Genomic DNA, 20506 nt, shown 5'->3' with positions numbered 1-20506 from the left:
ATTCCTGTCAGAAGAGCAAAGGGAACGTGTTAAAACGTCACTTTGACTGCTGAGAGTGAAACAAAATTATTTATCATTTAGTTTTAGAAATTATTGTGTATTTAAGGTTGACTCGTCTCTCTTTTACTGCCTCAAGATAGCTAATACACAGAGCAATCTTGTTGTTGACTACTTAAGAAGTGATATAAGTTTTTATTTATACCTTACTGGAAAGATATTTATATAATACAGATGTTACAAAAGCAGTTTCGTAATTGGAATCTTGAGTCTTCAATGAAAGCCAAAAGGAAAATATTTAATCTAGAAGCGAGTGAATCATAAAACCACAAAAGAAGCAGTGTTAGTCTGTCATGCTCTGACAACAGATAATGAGTAATATTACCACATTTAGAAAGTTCCTTAATGTTTAAAACACAAAAATAGCATATTATCTCAGTAATCTTCACATATTGCGCAAGATAATCTTTTGGTAAAATACATGAGTGGCTGGTCTTGCATACTTAAATGCAATATGTCTGAGGCCCAACAAAAACATTTCATGAGATGTTCACGAGATGTTTACCGACTACTGATTCACGACAACTGAAACTATAGAGCAGCATCTGCCGTGTCTGCAAACACAATTAATCACTGATTTACAGGATGCGCTTCAGACCTTACTTTCAATCTTAGGCATTTAGTCACATGTGTCCAACTACCAATTATAGAACGGAACAGATGTATTATATGATATCATGTTTGAGACAAGGCCAGTGTGATTAAACAAATGTTACACATCATTCATCTCATTAAAGGGCATTTTAAAATAAAATGTAACTAAGTAAAAAGGGAGCAAACTTTTTTAAATCAACCAGTACTTTTTCCTCAAGCTTGATCATACGATTGGTCACACGGCTGGCTCGACTCGTTCGGTGAGAAAGTCAACGAACATTCCTCTTAGACAAAGCAAACAGAAAAAAAAATCCTCTCAGACACAGCACATTAGGCCCGGAGCTAAAACATCCAGCAGATGAGTAATCCAGCCCCGCTGAAAGGCCGAGGGCGACATGAGATGAACAAGATAGATAAGAACCTACCCACAATCCTGTTGCAATCGGTGAAAAGACGTTAAACGCAGCGAGAATCTCTCAACACTTGATTGCTAGTTTCAATTCAAAGTTGCTCAAGAATCATGTGTGGAGGAGTTCATCCTCCTTCAATCATTGCTGATGATCTAAGCATCGTCCAAATCACGAGATGATCTTTTTTTTGTTGTTCTGGTCAGCAAAAGTGCACTAGTTCAAAAGTAAGTATTAGTTTCTTTATTCTTGGTATGAATTGTTCATTTTTTATTAGCAAAGTGCAGCAAATAATTTGTTGCAACACCATGAGTTGTCCTACTCGTCTCCCCTGCTGTCCTGAGATTTGGAAGACGGCCATCATCGCATGGTCCTGCATCCTATCGCACATTCCTGCAGAGGAGCGACAGCATGCACCAACACACTCTGCTCTCGGCTAACAAAACACACGGCAGGGAGCAGTGAAAGCAAGAGGGACATGGATGAAGAAGAGCACTCGGTTTTCAATCTTGCTAGTGAGATTTCATTTCATTTTTGGCTGCAATATACGCAGAATTCGTACAAATTCCGGGAAGGTTTACAATTGGATTCTGTGCAAGTGTGACATCACTATGTCCATTTACAACCGACAAAAAACAAGGTTACATGACGCTTCCCAGAAATGCACATGTAATGTTAAAAGGCCAAAAAGAAAGTGAGCAAAACAGAAAATGTGGGAAACGGCGAGACGTGTTAAAGCATGTTCAAAAGGCTTCACCGCACACGCAGCATTCCAGCGGTTGAAGGATTCAGCTTCAGTTTGAGGATCTAAATACGGGGCAAACAAAAGTACAAACGTATCCTGAAGTCTCGACAGATTAAAATCAAAGTCTCAAAATAGTTGGTTGCAGTTCTAACTTGTACGTCTCCAAAGCAATTGCGCAAAAACTGTCCAACAAAACCCCAGAATCTACACAGAGTAGCGATACAGTTTCACTTGATAACTTTACTACCAATTAACCAAAGAACAGCAATCAACTGCTTGGTGTCCATTCCAAAACCAACAACTTTATCAAATTCACATTTCTGATTTAAACGTTTTAAAGGGATAGTTCACTTTGAAATTAATTCCTGATATGTTTTAGATTACCTCAAGGGCATCCAAGATGTAGGTGTCTTTGTTTCCTCAGTATTTTCAATTTTGATATTTTTAGGTCAAACCGTTCTTGTCTGTCCGATATAATGGAGGTCTATGATCACCACCTCACATAGCATGCACAGAGAAGTCCAAATTAAACATGTACACATTGATGGCCTAAGACACGAAACGAGCGGTTTGTGTGAGAAAACGAACAGTATTTATATCGTTTTTACCTCATCACAGCCACGTCCAAGTACTCTGAGGGCGAGGGCGCTTCGGTCTGCCCAAGCGCGCCGGAAAGCTCCGGAAGTGATCTCTCGCGGACTCATCACAACAATGAGTGATGAGTACGTCACTAAATGTTTACACAGAGATTTCCGAAGTGTTATCCTTCACTGTGAAGATCTAAACATATTTAGATATATCGAAATTGTCTTCCATTGCAATTTCCTGTATATCAACAGACAACGTTGATTTTTTTTTTTCCGCAACCGCGTGAGAGATCACTTCCGGCGCTTGCACAAACCAAAGCGCCTGTGCCTTCAGATCACTTGGATGTGAATGTGATTACAAGAGGTAAAAACGATATAAATACCGTTAGTTTTCTCACACAAACCGCTCGTTACGCGTCCTGTGCATGCTTTGAAGTGAACCCAGGGTGGACCCCATAAACCTCCATTTTATGACTGGCAGACAAGAAAGGTTTGCCCTAAAAATATAAAAATTGAAAATACTGCGGAAACAAAGACACCTACATCTTGGATGCCCTTGAGGTAAGCTAAAAAATATCAAAGTGAACTATCCCTTTAAGAGATGTAAATAGAGTGTAAAATAAGAGTTATAAATTCATCAATGTTTTTAAAATCAGCTTTTGGTCTTTTCCACCATCAAATGTTTTGTTAACTAGTTAATTATTTAATATTTTTTAAGCAAATTTCAAAATGAATATCCATATTTCATCTGGAATGTTGTGATGGCCAAAATTCACTTAGCATCTAGCATTTAAAATGACTGGATTTAGTTTCTATAGTATTTATTAAGCCAAATTAAATCAATTTAAATTAGGTTCAGATATATCTGGTCATTTATCTTTTGGTCAGCTTGTCACATCAGCCACAATCCCTATCAATATTGTTAATTAAAAACAGGTTTAATCATTCTCCCATTTGTCACCTTCAGTTACCATCAATTACAGGCATTTAGCTGAACAGTCATTATGATTTCAAGTGGAGTAGGGGGGCTATAGACTTAAAGATGGGATGCAGCTGTTAATCCATATCAACATCAATTCAAAAAACTAGAAAATAAAGCAGTGGAAAGAACTGGCTTCATTCAGCTTGTGAAAGAGCTTCTGAATGTTGGTAATTATGGAGGCAGAGCCTTTGATCCTTGGATTTGGGGGTAGGAAAAGCTAATCAAGGTCTTTGTTCAGAGAATAAAGAGATGAAAGATGATGAGACAAGCTTCATCAGTGTGGACAGACATTATGTAAAGTAATGAGGTATACATGAATAGTAACGTGCACAGGCACACATCCAAAACAGATGACAAGTTCCAGCAAAGATTTAAAAAGATCATGAGCAAAAAATAGCTATGGGCTAAAAAGCAAAAACAGTAAAGAAATGAAAAGGCAAGACGACCATGTGATGCGAAATTGCACTGGTTAAACCACAAGTTCCATCTGAAAGCACAAATAGTTTCAAAGAGTGGATGGCAGTCTGGTTTTTAAAACAAGAACTTCACCTCCTCCTACTGGAGAATTGCGTCAGTACATCAAGCAAGTGGCCAAGCAGTCTATTCAGCCCCTACTGGTAAATGCTGTAACTACACCATCTGTAAAAAGAGCCATTCAAAAGTAGTTTCTCCAGGCACTATAATCATTGCCATCAGGAAGGATGTTTGTACATGAAACATGCTTAAGACAACGGTACAGTTGTGCTACTGAATACAATGCCTTTTTTACCAACTTGTTGAGGGGTACAAGAAAAGGAAACTCTCTCTCAGACAGCGACAGCAGACAGCGAATGCATATTGACCCTAATGGGGTCAAATGCCAAACAGTAAGGACTTTCTGATAACAGCAGTGCTACAAATCTGGAAGTCGAGCTTGAGGACATGTACTCCAGCTGTTTTCCGTGCTATTTTAGGCCAATCACTCTGTGGTTATGTTCCTGTCCCAATTCCTTTTTTGGCATGTAAATGTATAACCACCCAGGAACCGTAATTTGGCCCTTAATTGCCTTCAGATGCTCATTTCCTGAAGCCTTTCCCGATTCTCCTTAAGCAGGTCTTCCACTATCCGGTATTTACATAAACATCTCCACCCAACCTCACAGAGATGAACAGGAGATTCATTCAAAGCTTACCAATTTGTACACATCTTAATCATACTCTTCATTTTTTTTATTAAAAAAAAAAAATTTGACATACTCAAAGAAACAACCTCAGAATAACTGGGATTGAGAGTCTATTCAATACAAAGTATTGTCATGTGAAAGGCTCTGCCTTATGTTTATTGGCTTTGGAAATGTAAACAGCTGCTCAGCTCAGGTGTGAGGCTCATGGAAACTGTTATCCTCTAAGTAGCTTAGGTGCCTCTGGGAGGAAGGTAGTTTCGAAGAAACTACCCATTGGTACCCATTGGTATCATCCCTGAGGATGCTGGATCCACAACAACAGAATGTTGTGGTTCAGAGCCTCATCCGTGTAGCCGATGTCAGGTAAACATTAAAATAGCTTTCCTAGTCATGACAAACCCGATGCTGTTCTGGCCAACCATTTTCTGAAGTTCCAGTTCTTAAATCTCAAGACTGACATGCTTTCAATTAGATGTGATAAACATAGAACGGAAGTGCAGAGGACACGGCTACATACTTCGGAAGGAAGCAAACCTTTTATGCTTACCTGTCCTGGTTACTTATGCTTATCATTGTCAGATCTGAACAGCAAAAATGGAAAGAATGACCATCAGACTTTTGTCAGATCACCAAAGCGGTCTAACACTCAAAAGGCCAATTTATACTTCTGGGTCGAGGGTACGGCGTAGGATACGCCGTCGCGAGCATTTATACTTCTGCGTTCAAGTCTTGGTTGCTCTGCAGTACTGCTCCGAAACGCTAGTTGGCGGCGGAGGGTTTTAATGTTCCACTGTGTTTAGATTCCTCGCGGCTAGGTTACTACAAGCAATGGCGACTGAAAGAGAGTGGATCATGTTGGAGTTGGAGCTTATTGAGGTGGAAAAACAGTTCATTTTAGTGAAATTACTAAAACTAAAAGGCAGAAACGAGAGACGACGTCGGAGGAGATGGTACATGCGGAAATGCGTGACTAAGTGCGGAAATGCGTAGGAGGAAATGCGATGCTACCAAGTCGACCAATCACAGATCTTGCGGTCTGCGTCGTCGCGACGTGTAGTTACATTTTTGAGGAGGTGCGCGTCAGGCAACGGCGAAGGGTACGCGGTATGGTACGAGTCTGTGCGTATGCTATGCCGTACCTACTGCACACACCCTACGCAAAAGTATAAATTGGCCTTTAGTATGGACACAAACAAATCTATCGAGCTGGTCTCTTTAATGAGTGATAATCTCCATAATCATAAAACGTATTCAGTTATTCCTTTTCCACCCAAAAAAAAGAACTGGTTCGGACCTGGTGCTGGTTCAAAGTTGGTTCGGAGTTGGTTCAACTTGCGAACCCGTTCAGAACCTGTTTGTTTTTCCACTGACTAGAGCGCCCAGGGAACGACGTCGTTACGTCACTGTGTACGTCGCCATACGTCTTAGCTAGAAACGCTTGCAAGTACAACATTACTTTGGGATTATCTCTAACTCTTGTACCAAGAAGGCTTTAAAAACAATTGAAATATGTAAGTCTTTAAATCTTTTCGTTCGATATGTAATCTTTTTCTGATAAGTTGTACCCCTGTCTTGTGTCTTTTTTTTTTCAGGCACCGGCTCTCAAAATGCTTTGGTGTAAAAGGGGCTAGTGACTAACTAGAGTTCAACGAATACCTGAAATCTGACACAACTTTGAGAACAAAGGGGAAATCTACAGGTGTGCTCTCTTAGCCCAGAGGTCTCTTGAACAAAACTCTTGAACATCTTTCAAAGATTTGATGACCTTTAGAAACTTTTGTGATTCTATCTGGGAACTCAGTTTCCTGACAAAATGATATAAACCTGCGCACCTTGACTGAAACTGTGTAGACACCATCCAATCTGTGAAATTATATGCCATTTAATCTGTGAAACTGTCTAGACACCATACAATCACTCTGGAACTGGTGATTTCAGCAGTTCTTACCATTTGTGTATAGGCATTCGACGGTTAGGGAGTCGTCCAAAGGCACAACATCTGAAGCCAAAACTATATTCTACAAGAGGTAGGATTTTCCGTAATCTGTTATAAGCACAGTGTGGGATTGCTGAACCACTCTGTGCAAAACTGACACTTTAAACAAACAACAATCACTCCTTTAAAAAAAGAAATGGTTCAAAAGAGGTCATTTATAAAACTGGACCAAACAACCCTCAATGAAGGCACCATCTATCCTCGATTTACACCATCGTAACATCTCTTCAAAGAATTTCACTCATCCAGTTTACACCTCCAAATAGGTAACTCCCATGATGATTAAAAAAATCCCTTGATGTCAAGACGTGTAAATAGGGTTAAATGTCGAGCTTTAAAACTTATGCATGATGTAACCTTATGCATGATGTAACCTTGACGCACATGTGCAACTAAATGGGTCCATCAGAGTGCAAGCATACCTTAACAAACGAGGCCCCCAGGCATTTCCAACGGGATGACGTCACAGCTGCGACCTCTGGATGTTACGTAATAGGAACCTGCTGTGATGAGCAATACTGTGTTACTCCTTGTAATTCTCCTCCAACAAGAATCTCTTGTCTGCTAAATATAGAAAGGCTTAGCACTGCAAAAAAACCATCACTCCCGTTATGAGATGTGAACATTATCAAGCTAAGGGAGTGGTGAGGACTTCTGTGGACTTGCGGAAAACTAACCTCCCTCAATTTCACCACAACTTATCACTGATAGTTAAAAAGGTAATGAAAGGGTCATTTCTGTCAAGTATGAACAACATCTATAAGGCAATTAAACAAGTACTAGGAGGGGTGGACATGTGGCTTGCAGAGTACCGCCAAAACAGATTATGCCCTACACTACTTAAGCATTATTCTTTGCTGATGTGATTAGTTGTCGAACGGCTGGATGTGTGCAGAGTCTCCAGCGGAGGTGGGAATGAATGGAGTGACCTTGGATGCTGCTGATGCTGATTAAGCATTATCACTTGCTCACGCTGCAGCTCGGGATGCTGAGGAAGAGCAAGAGTGGCATCGCTGCAACCCGATATATTGAAGTGGGAGGAGGCGCTTACATAATTTCCACACAAGAGAGGGAAGGGGGCATGACAGAGGGGAATTGGGAGGCTACAGACAATATGACAACATTATTCAATGCTGACAACATACAACAAAATGGTGGATAAATATATATATTATATATTATGATAATAAATACACTTGTTAAATACAATTAAATTGTACAGTACAATCTAGTATATCCTACCTTTTGAGTAATTATTTTATAGCTGATATGATGGCTATCTTGTAGTCAATAATTGTATCAATTAAAACTCATCTTTGATCACCAAAATTTCTTATTTAAACGTTTTTTTCCTTGAAAAAAAATGCTTCGTGCCTTAAAATAGCTTGAATGCAACTACACCCTCGCCTCATTTAGTATACACGGTTCTATGAACCCAGTTCAAATGAGCCCCACCTCCACTCACTCATACCAGCTCAGAGATCCACTCGTTAATGATCACACGTTGACGTGATTGGTTATTTTACAAGGTAGTTTGTGACGTCAGAAATTCAACACCAGCGATCTCCAAACAAGTTTTTGAGACTGTCTTAAATATTATATTTTTCCCTTATGCATTTGTACATGGTTTGTCTTAAAGTCCCCGTGAACCGGAAGTTGCAAACGATTTTTCTCCAGTGCTATGATGTATTTCCAAGTGAAACGGAATATTGAACAGGGGCAGGGTTTTACTCTAGCGCTCCTCCTCTCCATCTCTCGCTCATAGCAAACTAACGGTTTGAGGGGAGTGGTTAAGCGTTTCCCCACCCAAACTGTGAAACCTACGTCATCAGAAAAAGAAACCGTTCCAGACCGGAAGTAACTTTTCAGATTTTGATTAAAGTCGTTTGATAAACTTAAGATTGAGCCACTGTAGTCATTTGGACTATTTTAACAATGTCTTTAATAACTTTTTGAGGCCGGCAAGTTTCAATCCCTCAAGAAGCCTATGAACTAGTATGGAGGAGTGATCCAGCTCTCAGATTTCATCAAAAATATCTTAATTCCTGTTCCAAAGATGAACGAAGGTCTTACGGGGTTGGAACAACCTGAGGGCGAGTAAATACTGACAGAATTTACATTTTTGGGTGAACTAACCCTTTAAGTACAGTTCAGTTTAGTTCTTCTGGAACCTGGCTTAGAAAAGTAATTGAGTGTGAAATTAAGACCAGTTGACTGGAATTGATCAGACTGAAGATTTTAAGAAACTACTACTAGACATGGCCAACAACTGCCAATAGATTGTAATTTGAATACAATCCAAATTTCCACCTTCCTAAATAAACAGTTACTTTTATAGAAGTGGGACCCTAAATAAAGTATTCCTCACAACGCGCATTTCATTGAAAAGAAAACCTCTAAAGATCATGAAAATAGAGCTTAGCTTCCCAAGACATGATCGTCATTAGAGATTGGGCCAAAGCCAGAGAAGAATGCAGACAGTAGGAAATGGCAGCCGACACAGACAGTCCAATCAAAGCACATCAAATTAAATAGACGACCCAGTCAGATTGCATAGCAGATAACAACATACTCCAAAACCAGACAGCGCTGGAATATTTTTATGCACACTTCCATAACAGATCACTTCCATGAAAAATCTTACACCACATTTTGACCACCTTTGAGGAAACACCAAATGGAAAACTACCGTCACTCAACAAATCTGTTTACACGATCACAAACAGGATGCGATTACAGATTATGAGAGTTGGACTTCGCCTATAAACAAGTTTAGCAACACTATATTTGATACAGCGGGAACTTTGCAAGGATGCATTTTCCATTCATCCAAGTCTTGACATGGTCACATGTAACAGTTTCCATCTACACACAGCTTATTAGTGCAGTTACTGCAACTTGAGAATAACTTTGATTGAAGTTATCTAAACATCAGACACTATACAGAGGCTAAACAGTTTTTGCGGAAAGCAGGTGTGTCTAAAACCAACATCCCAGAGAACAGTTGCAATTGGCAACGTAAACCTGGCAGACTAAACAACACCACCTGACGACGGTGTTATAAAACAAAACAATGTTTGGATAATGAACTAAAAAGACGTGAACTCCTTACACACCGGACAGCTAAAAACATTTCAGCCGCAGAAGACAAAATAAACTGCCAGATCTTGATGGTTTTAGCTTTCCAAGCATAAACATTAACTGCGAATCAACACAAAGGTCTGAAAGGAGACGGAAACATGAAGGAAAGATAAAGAGTGTAGATGGATCAGCAAAAGAAACCCTCAACCTTTTAATCAGATACATCTGGTACTTTTCACTTTGGACGGGATCCTTGAAAAACCATGGAACTTCAGAGATTTGTTATATATAGCAGTACCGCAGTAAAATAAAACTACAACCACATGTAAAGGGAAAAATGGAAACAGCATCTCTCAAGCCTTCCATGTGAAGAGCTGTTGGTCTGTTAACATTCACTAACTTTCGAACAGCCCCCTTGCTTAACTTTCCAAATTGAGGTAGAGGTCGAAACTAACATTGGAAAGGGCAAAGTCTGCCCTTAGCTGTAGGGAAAAAGCAAGTTTGGGAACACAGTGTCCAAACCAACATCGGTCCGCAGCCCCCACGCTCTACAAGCTGCATTGATTCTGAACTTCAGCTATCTGCTCTTTCTCTCGCTGAAGGTCCTACAACGTCATGCTTGATCTCTGCATAGCCTGGCACAGCTTCAAGAACATCCTCAACTCCAAGGCAGTGGAGGAAAAAAACACACAGAAGAGGGTGATAAATCATCCCAAAACTGGTACCTGTAAAAGAAGCAGTCACAACACACTAGAACCCCCATGCAGCTTGTGAAGTCGGCAAGTCCTGTCCTTTGTTGCGCTGGCTTTAAGATGTAGTACTACAGGTGAGTGGCATCCGTTAGAGCGGGAACTCTTGGCGTAGCATCCTCACAAATCTGCAGTGGAGCCCCAAACTGTTTCTTCCTCACACTTTCCTGTTTCCCGATCTGTTTTCAGTTGCTGGACTGCACACAGTCGGGGCTTTGTTAGGTGGTGATTTCCCTTGCCGCGGTGAAGACAGAACAACACTTCAGTCAGCAAACAAATACAAGCGCCCGCAGCAGGCGAGCACAGCGCATACAGCACTTGTGTGTTCCTCTCTGCTGATACCCTCAGTTTTCCCCCTCCCATCTTCTCTCTCTCTCTCATTCTGACGCTGTCTCTCTCCCTTTCCTCCCCGTCTCATTCTCCCGTTGGCTCTGACTTTGAGGCGGGAGCGTTGGGTTGGCAAATAGACTTGCTGCAAACCGATGACGGCCCACTGCAGGAATATTCTGAGCCAGGAATTTTTTAAGGGCCCAAACAGTCCCTGCAAATGGTGCTGTTTCTTTCCAGGAAAACTTTCTCAATCCTCAAAAAAAAAAAAAAAAAAAACGATAAAAAATACACTCTGTGTGGGTAAGTATTTCAAGATAAGAGACCAGTTTGGGGGAATGACTCTGGAAGCAAAGCTAGTAACAAATATAAATACTTTTAGGGCATAAAGAGTTACAGGGAAATGGAGAAAGAATGACTTTCTCTTACATTAACAAATAAAATCAAAGAAAGTGATTTTTCTTTTCTAAAAAAAAGAAAAAAAGGATGATCTATCGAAGCTGAATCCCAAACATTACCTGTCTCTCATTGTTCAAACAAACAATTAGTGAAACAACTATTCCCGAACTCACGCCATTGGTTGAGATTGACAGAGCTGCATCCTGATTGGCTAATTTGTGCTGTCTGATTTTGTTTTTCTGTTTACAGAGCTTAGAGTTAATGGGAGTTCTTTTTAATGCCTTACTGGGCTTGAACAGTCAAATACACAAATGTATATGTATGCCAAAATGCCCAAGTAACCTCATTAACAGTCATCTATGTCAAAAATGAATGTAATTAATTGAGAAAGAAAGCGCACGTTTACGTATCAGTATATTAGATCAGTGCATTCGCTCTTAAAGTGACAGCAGTCAAATAAATCCACTTTGTTCTATTGTAGTTTTTTGTCATTTCTTTTGATCCTATTTTATCACTATTTACTTGTCTGCAGTGAGCATGAGGTTTTTTTGTGATTTTGAAATTGGTGGAAAGATTTTCGAATTTTCAATAATTTTATATCACAAAAACTTTATTTAAAGCAAAAATAACTATATTGTGACATAGCGTTATCATGAAAAAAATGTTGTCACGTCGTGATTCAAGATTTTGGTCATATCGCCCATCAAACTATTTTTCATCCCCAAAAAATTATGTTGACATTAACCAAAACATTCCAAACAATTTTTTTCTCCATGTAAAAGAAAAGGAGAAATTCTGAACAATCTTTATGTAGATCTTTATCATACGACATAGTTAACGGCAACCATGTGTCAAGCTCCAAATAGGCCAAATATCACAATAAAAGCACCATGTGACTCATCCACTTTATTCCAAGTCTTCTGGCAAACAGATGCACATTGCTATTCATTGAGCCTTAATTCCCTTTTATCAATGACCAGTGCGTCAATGTGTCCACACCAGCTTTGAATACGGTCAACGCTTAACCGTGCTCGACCAACAAGAAAAAATCTCATTCTTAGACTTTACGGAGTAAGGACTTGACAGAATTTTGTCAATACAAGATCTTTCCAAAAATGTATGCAGCTCTTGATGGAAATAAATGTTGTGTTGTTATGTCCAGCAAGAGGTGCATCATTTTTTTTGTTGGTTAAGATATTGTATTATCAATGCAAGAGTCCAGCACATTTCAAAGACTTTCAATGAATTTAAGACTCAGGGGTGCCAATTCATGAGTGAAAAATAATGATTCTTCATGCTCCATCCCAACCATTCTTTCACAATTTGAGCTTGATGAATTTTGACATTGTCTGGAAAATGGCCATGATGTCGATGTGTCTTCATAAATGGTTGTTTAAGATATGAAAAGCAACACACTCCATCAGTTAGGGTTAGAACTGTTGCCAAACATATAACAGACTAGAAACACGATCATGGCAATAATGATCCAATCATAGACTCTTAAGCATTTGCCTATTTAAATCCAAACAGATACTTTTTTTGGCAGTAAACTGTAATTGCATGGGAGGGAACAAAAATGAAACCCTCTTTTTGTGTTCCAGTGACTAGAAAAATGACAATTATCTTTGGGATAATCTATCCCATTTATGATATATGTCAGTTTAATAATAAACAAACCCATCACCTACATAATAGGCTGTTTGGCTTTCTTAAAAATTACTAGAAGATAGGAGAAAATCCCCATCACCTTGTTATACATATTATTTTTTGTAGCAAATACAAATAGCACATTACATTGAACACAAATGAAAAAAGCGTATTGCAAGCAGTCTCTTTATTGTTTCTGTGTATAAATAATATGCCTACAGATGATCAATTACCTAACCACAGAAAAAGATTACGTCACCCATTGTGTCAATCTAAAGCCACTGAGGAGCTATACCTCAAGCCTCAGAGTTAAATCTTAGCTCTCTCTGCATAAAGCCGTGACCACAGTGATCTTCTCCCGGACTCGATGACGTTATTCCTAGCAGCACAAAGTGATTACGGAGCAGAAGCTCTGGAAACTACAGCGCCCGAGCTGTGATAAGAACCATTTGCTGCAGAGAACACAACTGTTTTCTTCCAGACCTGGCCAGGAAGAATTACCATTTTTTGGGGAAGGGAGAAATTCTAATGAGCAGAGAAAGTGCATGTGTCTTGTGTCCTAATGATCTGATCTGACTGTGAATGGACTGGTCACTCAGAGCCTTAAATGCTGGACTCACTGAATCCAATGAATAACATTTGAGGGGAGGCAATAGGAACGAATGATGCTATGCATTCGTTTCAGTTCTCTCAAAGGAAATGGGAACAAAAGAAACACCCTGCCTTCTAAAAGCATGATGTACAGGTTTACCTCCCAGAAAATAAACCCCTGAGTTTTGTTGTGAAAACGTAAACGTTTAACAACTTCGTAAACTAAAACAACACAGGTCGTATGTTTCTGCGGGCGTGCGTTACTTACTAAACACGAAAAGACAAAGGTGTTCGTTCGTTATGACATCAATTTAAACGTTTTTAAAAAAGTTTCATTCAGTGGGAACGCGGACTATTCAAACGCCCAGCGTGACCTGACGGAAGCGCTCAATCATGGAACATGTGGCTTTAGCGGAATCGAACGTTACAATTAAATTCGAAGTCGAACGCAAAACGGTTGTCGTGAATTTAAAAACAAATGAAGCCAATTCAAATTCCCGCAAGAAACCCATAGGAATCATTAAACGAATGATCGATATTTAAAGTGCTTACCTATTTAAGGTGTACGAACCGTTCCGTTTAAACCTCATTTTGGATGATAAAAGTTTGACGATTAAATCCAGAACTGTATAATAAGACTGCAAACGGAGTACGTTACAGTAAGCTGCTGAAACACAAAGAGAGAGGGGAGTCCTGTGGACGAGACCGCCTCTAATGTCCGTTTGTCTCGGTAGGACTGGCTTAAAATCAGACAGGGGGATGAGAAGGAGATTAACAACACTTCATTGTGTGTCTGTGAAGTTATTTATGGTAATAAAACGTTGGGTTTTGTCAGAGTTATGTTCTTTCGGCGAAACCGCGGCATGGATGGGGGGAGTTTGATTGCATTCGGGAAACTGACAAACAAAGGCGAGCGTTTGAATCAAGCCAGACGAATGTTTAACATTAAGTTTAAATATGCTGCCAAATGTGTGTGTGGGTAGAGCGAGAGAGAAAGAAACATGTGGAGTCATACAACAACCAACTTCTTAATTTGTCTGGTTCCAACAGTAAACACGTTTTCACCGTTTCCCAAGCATATCAGGACGAGAAGAGCTAAAAATAACCATAATGATATAGGCTACTTTAGGATCTCAACCATGAGACCCCACCCAATACAGCAACACTGGTTCCGTTTAGTGCCAGACTAAAAATAGAATCAGACCAAAAGTGAGAGCAGTACAGCTCTGAAAGCAACAAAAAGATTTTCCATGTGTCCCGGAGAAAGATAAGTGAGCTAAATCAAGCCCTATACAATAAAACTAATTCATCCAGACTAGAGATTGTCAATGCAGATATGGTTTGGTCTCTCTTTCAAATGTAGCCTGTTTTTTTTTTCTTAAAAGTGTTATTTATAATATATTTTTAAGTAACTAAATTAAATTTTTAAATAACTAATTATTTTTCTACAAACTTAACACATTAATTTTGTAGAAAAACGTTGCTGCCCGATTTATTTTGTTTCAACTTAAATTACAGTAAAATATGAAAATATGAGAAACTTATTTTGATGAGTTAAAGCAATCTAAAAACACATGTTGTCATAATTTATTGATCAATATATATATACATTATTAATTTTTTTATTTTATTTTTTTTTTACAGTGAGGGCAATGTTGTCATTCAATGTTGTCACTTTCTTATTAGCCTATAAGGGCGCCATACACACCGGGACGGATATCGGCGCACGTTATTCGCCAGTTTTTTCAATGCGTTTTTTTGTTCACACCCAAGCGATTTTCACTGATGATGAGCCGAGTGAACATGCAAATTCATTCCCTGTCATTAGATGGCGCAAATTGTTCTGCAAAACCACTCCATTTCTTTTATCAAGATGTTTGTAGTCGCTGTCGCGTTTGTCATATAGTTCTTTGTGTTCCAACACCAACGAGACTGCATTCATCTTGCCTTGTATCTTCCTCGTCTTATTTCTTCCTGGCAGTGTAGACAGCAACGCTACTTGGTCATAGACAGTATAAGAAGTGGACAGAGCGATATCATTGGAACTTCATTGAGACGATTGAAGCCCGTTTGTGGCGATTTTTTAGCACTTCCGTCCTAAAACTTCCACTTCCGCAATTCCGCAGGACAAGCCGACGCGCAGACTCAAACAGGACTTGACAACGTAGATGTGACGAGGGCATCCCGTCTGTCTTCTAGAGGCTGTTGCATGAGAAATCTGAATCATTCCCTTCCGAAACTTGTAGAGGTGGAGAGTGTGAGTAGGAGCTGTCCATGAGCTAGGAGAAGGAGACAAGTTTGCTAGGTATCCTGATGAATTATGTTGTCATTTTGCCTAAACGATTGCGCGCAAGCTTCTTCTCATGTCCATACGGTAATCTCTCTACTTTGCGACAGAGCGTCGCGTGGGTATGACGCAATCATTAGCCTACTTTCACTAAAACTGCATAACATAAGCTACAAGTTAATGGAACATTTTATACATTGTCGTGTTTCTTTAGAAATAAATAAAGGACAAATGGGGTCTTCAAACGCCTCATATGTAAAGTTATTCACTGTCAAAGTGACGCCAAAATGAATGGGAGTCAATGGGAATGCTAACGCAAGTGAAGTTCTGCTACAGGATGGCAGCTTCCGCGAGGCTTCAACTTCCGGTCGATGGATTACCCCCTTGTACTTGGCGTAGATCTTCTTCTCCGTTACTTATGTGTGCTCCTCAAGACTGTCTTCCTCGTCTTATTTCTTCCTGGCAGTGTAGACAGCGACGCTACTTGGCGTAGATCTTCTTCGCCGTTGCATGTGTGCTCGGTGCAAGACCATTTTGTGTTTGAGCGCCCCCAAGTTGTTTTTTATTGTAACTTCAGAAGCTCCAAACACGTGAGCAAAAGCGCCTCAGCGTCGGATAGTTTTTGACGCAGCGCATCAAACTAAAAAAACGAACCCGAGGCGGTTTTTTTTTAAAATGACGCTTTTACGCGTGGCGTTTTCTGCGTCGGTGTGCACACTCACATTGACGCCCATTGTTTAGTCACAAGACATTAAACGTCGGCGAATATCGCGTGCAAAATTCGTCCGGGTGTGAACAGGCCTTATATTGTTGGATCTAGGTCACTTTTTTTTAAATCTCTGGTTTCAGAAGTAAAAGGTCACAATTTAAACCAGAATAAAATAAGAAATTTAAGAAATCTATTTTCAAATACATTTAATATTTCCGTATTAATTACCAAAATAGATATGTTTTCATTTGAGAAAATAATGACAGCATTTTCACCATCCCCTTAAATAAAGTCCCACAAATTGGCTTACAAATGGACTAACATCCTCAATTAAATAAAACATTGAAGCAGTGAGGTTTTCTTTCCCATTTGTTGTGCTGGACTCATGCATTCATCCCATGTGTGGTTCTGTTTAATTTCTTTGAGTTGTCCTGTCCTTAATTCAAATTCCCACTCCTCATCCTGACGGACGGCGGACGGGTGTGGGGAAATCGATTCAAATGCACACTCATGATTTGAAAAGTAGCCAGTTCTTAAAGGCTTGCCCGACTCTGCAGTATGATACAGAATATGATGAATGTGTAGGTAAGTCTTTTGCAGAGAGCTTGGCTGGCAGGACCATCATTATAATTACAGCAAGCTGGCAGAGTCCCGAGGAATCAATCCCTGCAACTGCAGAAAGAGTTATGCAATCCTCAGCGAGAACCAGTACAGGACAAGCCAGCCGAACAGTCCTGGGACAGACTGCTGTTTACTGTGGACACACACACACACACACACACACACACATACACACACACACACACACAGAAGTGGCTGAAAAAAATATTGTGTAAAACAGTAAAATACTGTAAAAATGCTTTCGTACTACAGGTATGTACAGTGAATTAATGAGATTGATCTAACCGTACATTTAATGTAATTTTACAGTAAAGTAAAATTTTACAAAAAAAAAATTATAGTACAGTTTTTGGAAGTGAAAAAGTTATTGTTTAATTTACAGTAAAAAAATAATAAATTCACAATTCCCAGCGTGATGCTTCACATTTTATGTAGTTTTGTTGAAATAACTTTCTCCATAGTTTTTTTTAATCATTTAAGGTTTAATGTTACATTTAACGCTGTTAAATTAATGTTTATTTCATTTTTAAAAATTAATGTGTGGTACCATTACGGTGTTTAGTGTTTGTGTGAATGACACTATGCAGCTTCTATATTAGTGTGTGGAATATCTGCTTGTGATTAGCTTTGAATCATCACATGACTCTCGTCTCCACTGTGATTGGTGATTGTCAGAGATTAATAAAGATGCAAAATAGATAATAGATTGGTAAATTAACATTATATCAGAAACAATTAAATACGTTTTTTGTTTGTTTACTGTAAATTTAGGTTTAGGTCTGTAAAACCTCAAATGTCACTACGGTATTTTTGAGTAAATACGTTTTGTTTTGTTTTTACAGTATATACTGTAAAGCTTTGGTTGCTGTTCTCCTTTTCTCTAATATAATAAGTTAGGATGCATAAAAGCTAGTTTAGTTAGAAATTATTAATCTGGACTAAAAAATTTAAACGTCTAAATAAAAGTCTGTTTACTCTGTCTCGGGGTAATAGCTGTTTTGGCAGAATTTATGCTTAATATCATTTTAGAGACGGATTGGGAAACTTTGCCTAGCAGACTGTTACAAAACTCCAGTGCAAGTCTCCCTCATGCTCCATCCATCATTCGGGTATGAGGAAAATGTCAGATTCTAGAACAAGATGGAAGACCAAGAAAAAAACTTCCATCATAAAATAAAAATAGCCAACAGCACTCAACAATCTTTAGTTAACAAACACGAAAAAGAATCTTGCTCAAAGGGATTACAGATCTTATTAACTAACTACAAATCTTATTATTTACTTATTAACCTGAAACTAAGTAAACTTTAAAGATGGCTAGTAATCATGTCAATTAAATTTTAACTACAATTTGTTTATTTAATATATTTGTGTTTACAAATGATCATTAAGACATACATTTAATAACCAAGACAATACATTCGAATATCTTTTTTACATAATACATAAAACATAACAATATTACAATGTGAACAGACAACTTGACAAAAGAACATGTAACTAACTGGTTCTGACAGAATTTTAATAAATGTTTAATTAATTAATTATGAATGAATTATTTTTTTAATCGGTTTGAATGAATGAACAACAGAGCTGAATAACAGTTCAATAGTTACTATTGTTACTATAGTTACTTGTATTATATTTTAGATGCAATATTGTCTGCTTTTACAATTTTTTTCCAATGAAAATATTACTTATACAACCAGAGCAGAACTGTAGTGCCTTTCTGAACAACACACAGCAGTGTTTCGTTTCGGAATGAATCTGGTTCACCCGACTGATTCGCTTAAAACACAATGATTCAATGGCCCATTCATAAAGAGATCCATTTACTTAGTTCCTGAATGAATCAGCCGTTTGGACGAATCAAATGAATGAATGCCTCAATAACTTAACTAATTTTTCAATTAGACATTTACTGACAACTACTGGCAGCTTTAGTTTCTTATTAAAGTATCATTTCATTATTTTAAAAAAAAAATATTTTGGGGATAGTTTGCCCAAAAATTTTAATTCTGTTTATTTACATTTAGTCATGTCGTTTAAAATCTATGTAAAAGAATGTTGGTAGCCAAGTTGTTTTGGTATGTAAATACATCAAAATACCAATTAAGAAAAAAAAGCCGTTTATTAGTAATAAATTATATGTTGAATCAAATGTTGATTCTAATATAAATATAATATAAAATAAATAATGATAAATAATCTTTAGTAATAATCTTTTCATGATTTGCGATTAATCGGCACATTCAATTCATTAAACTAAAATGTTTAAGCCCTAATACGGCCCTAATATATATACACGTATACATTGTGCACAGCTGTTCAAATGTTTGGGACTGGTATGTTTTTTATGTTTTTAAAAGAGGTCTCTTATGCTTACCACAAGCATTTATTTGCTTACTATTTTTTTATTTGATAATATTTTAAAATGTATATATATAAACTTCTATAATTCAATGTTAGGCTGCATAGACTAGGTCAGCCAGAACCAGGAACACTTCCCATAAATCCTGATGTACTTGTTGCATCATAAGAAGAATGGTGTCTACGCTAATCTCTCTATTTATCCCGAGGTATACCGCAGTCCGTCGGATCCAGGCCATATCCAGATCTGATGAAGGACCTGCGCCCGGACACGTCAACAACGCATTGCTGAAGTGTCAACTAGTCTCTCCTCTGTGAAGGCCCTTTACCTCTGTACAGATAAAACATTGTCGGGATAATTCCGGTTCACGTGGAAGCGATTCTTTATTATAAATTTATTATAAACTAAGGCCAGACAAGTAGTTTGCAGAGGGTTGGTTTGTAAAGAAGGACTACACGCCTGCGCATATGTAAGGGTTAATGCCCGACGAGGTTCACGCCTCGCCGTCGTCCATTAAAACCTGACAATGAACACCTCGGAGGGCATTAACCCGCTTATACCATGGTCACTTGCCAAATAAAACATTTTTAAAACATTAGTTTATATTTTAATTAGGCTAAATCTTGTTTTTACAAATAATAACTTGCCTGACGGTTTATTTAGCAACCGGAGATATTTATAGTTCGCTCAGCTTGTTGAACCCCTCAGGTTCAAAAATGCTTTTTTTTTTTTTTTTTCACGAAACACAAAGGTAGGCATAGTTATTTTTTTATTACACATAAAACAATTAATCAAACAAAAATAAAAAAAAAACAGTGATTTGCGCTTATAGAAGGCAATAAATTAATCAGATCAAAGAGAGGGTCATTTGCCTGTGATAGCTTTTTTATTTACAATTAATTTCAACATTTCCATTGATAGTGCAATTTGAAAAAGTCGGCCAGTCAGGAGGATCCACAAAAGCTGGGTATAACGTTACTGCTGCCCATGATGGGCACTTGATGCAGACAGTACGTTGCTCCAGCTTCGTTCTCTCACGGAGAGACGGAGCCCAGTAAGCCCGCAGACTGCTCTCGCATCGATGGCCTGTCACCGACATTATTTGACGGCTCTCCAGTCCAGCATCGGAGAGTCGACCTACAGCATACCAGTCGTCAAAGTTGCCATATTCTCCATAAATGTTAAAAGAAATA

General features: G+C 38.5%; 1 protein-coding gene and 1 long non-coding RNA gene across 4 annotated transcripts in view; one reads left to right on the top strand and one right to left on the bottom strand.

Moving 5' to 3' along the window:
• mob2a (MOB kinase activator 2a) overlaps positions 1 to 20506 on the bottom strand; it is a 58332-nt gene that overhangs the window by 25397 nt on the left and 12429 nt on the right. Inside the window, exon 1 of one of the 3 annotated variants that reach the window (XM_039663167.2) lies at positions 13878 to 14049. The exons of 1 other annotated variant lie outside the window; for it this stretch is intronic. In XM_039663167.2, the coding sequence (XP_039519101.1) occupies positions 13878 to 13915 (38 nt within the window). In that variant the 5' untranslated portion in view covers positions 13916 to 14049. Of the gene's footprint in view, positions 1 to 10337; positions 10678 to 13877; positions 14050 to 20506 lie in introns of those variants that run through there. One more of the 3 variants, XM_039663166.2, reaches the window with a different exon arrangement.
• LOC148965040 (uncharacterized) lies at positions 4815 to 7054 on the top strand. Its single transcript, XR_016150790.1, has 3 exons — positions 4815 to 4898; positions 6128 to 6234; positions 6497 to 7054. It is a non-coding gene; the product is annotated as an uncharacterized LOC148965040 (long non-coding RNA).

Source organism: Pimephales promelas, chromosome 25 (genome assembly GCF_988280905.1).
Source record: "Pimephales promelas chromosome 25, fPimPro1.hap1.1, whole genome shotgun sequence".
In the NCBI taxonomy this organism is placed as follows: Eukaryota; Metazoa; Chordata; class Actinopteri; order Cypriniformes; family Leuciscidae; genus Pimephales; species Pimephales promelas.
Note: the sequence above shows the minus strand (reverse complement) of the source record. Positions and strands in the feature narration are given on the sequence as shown.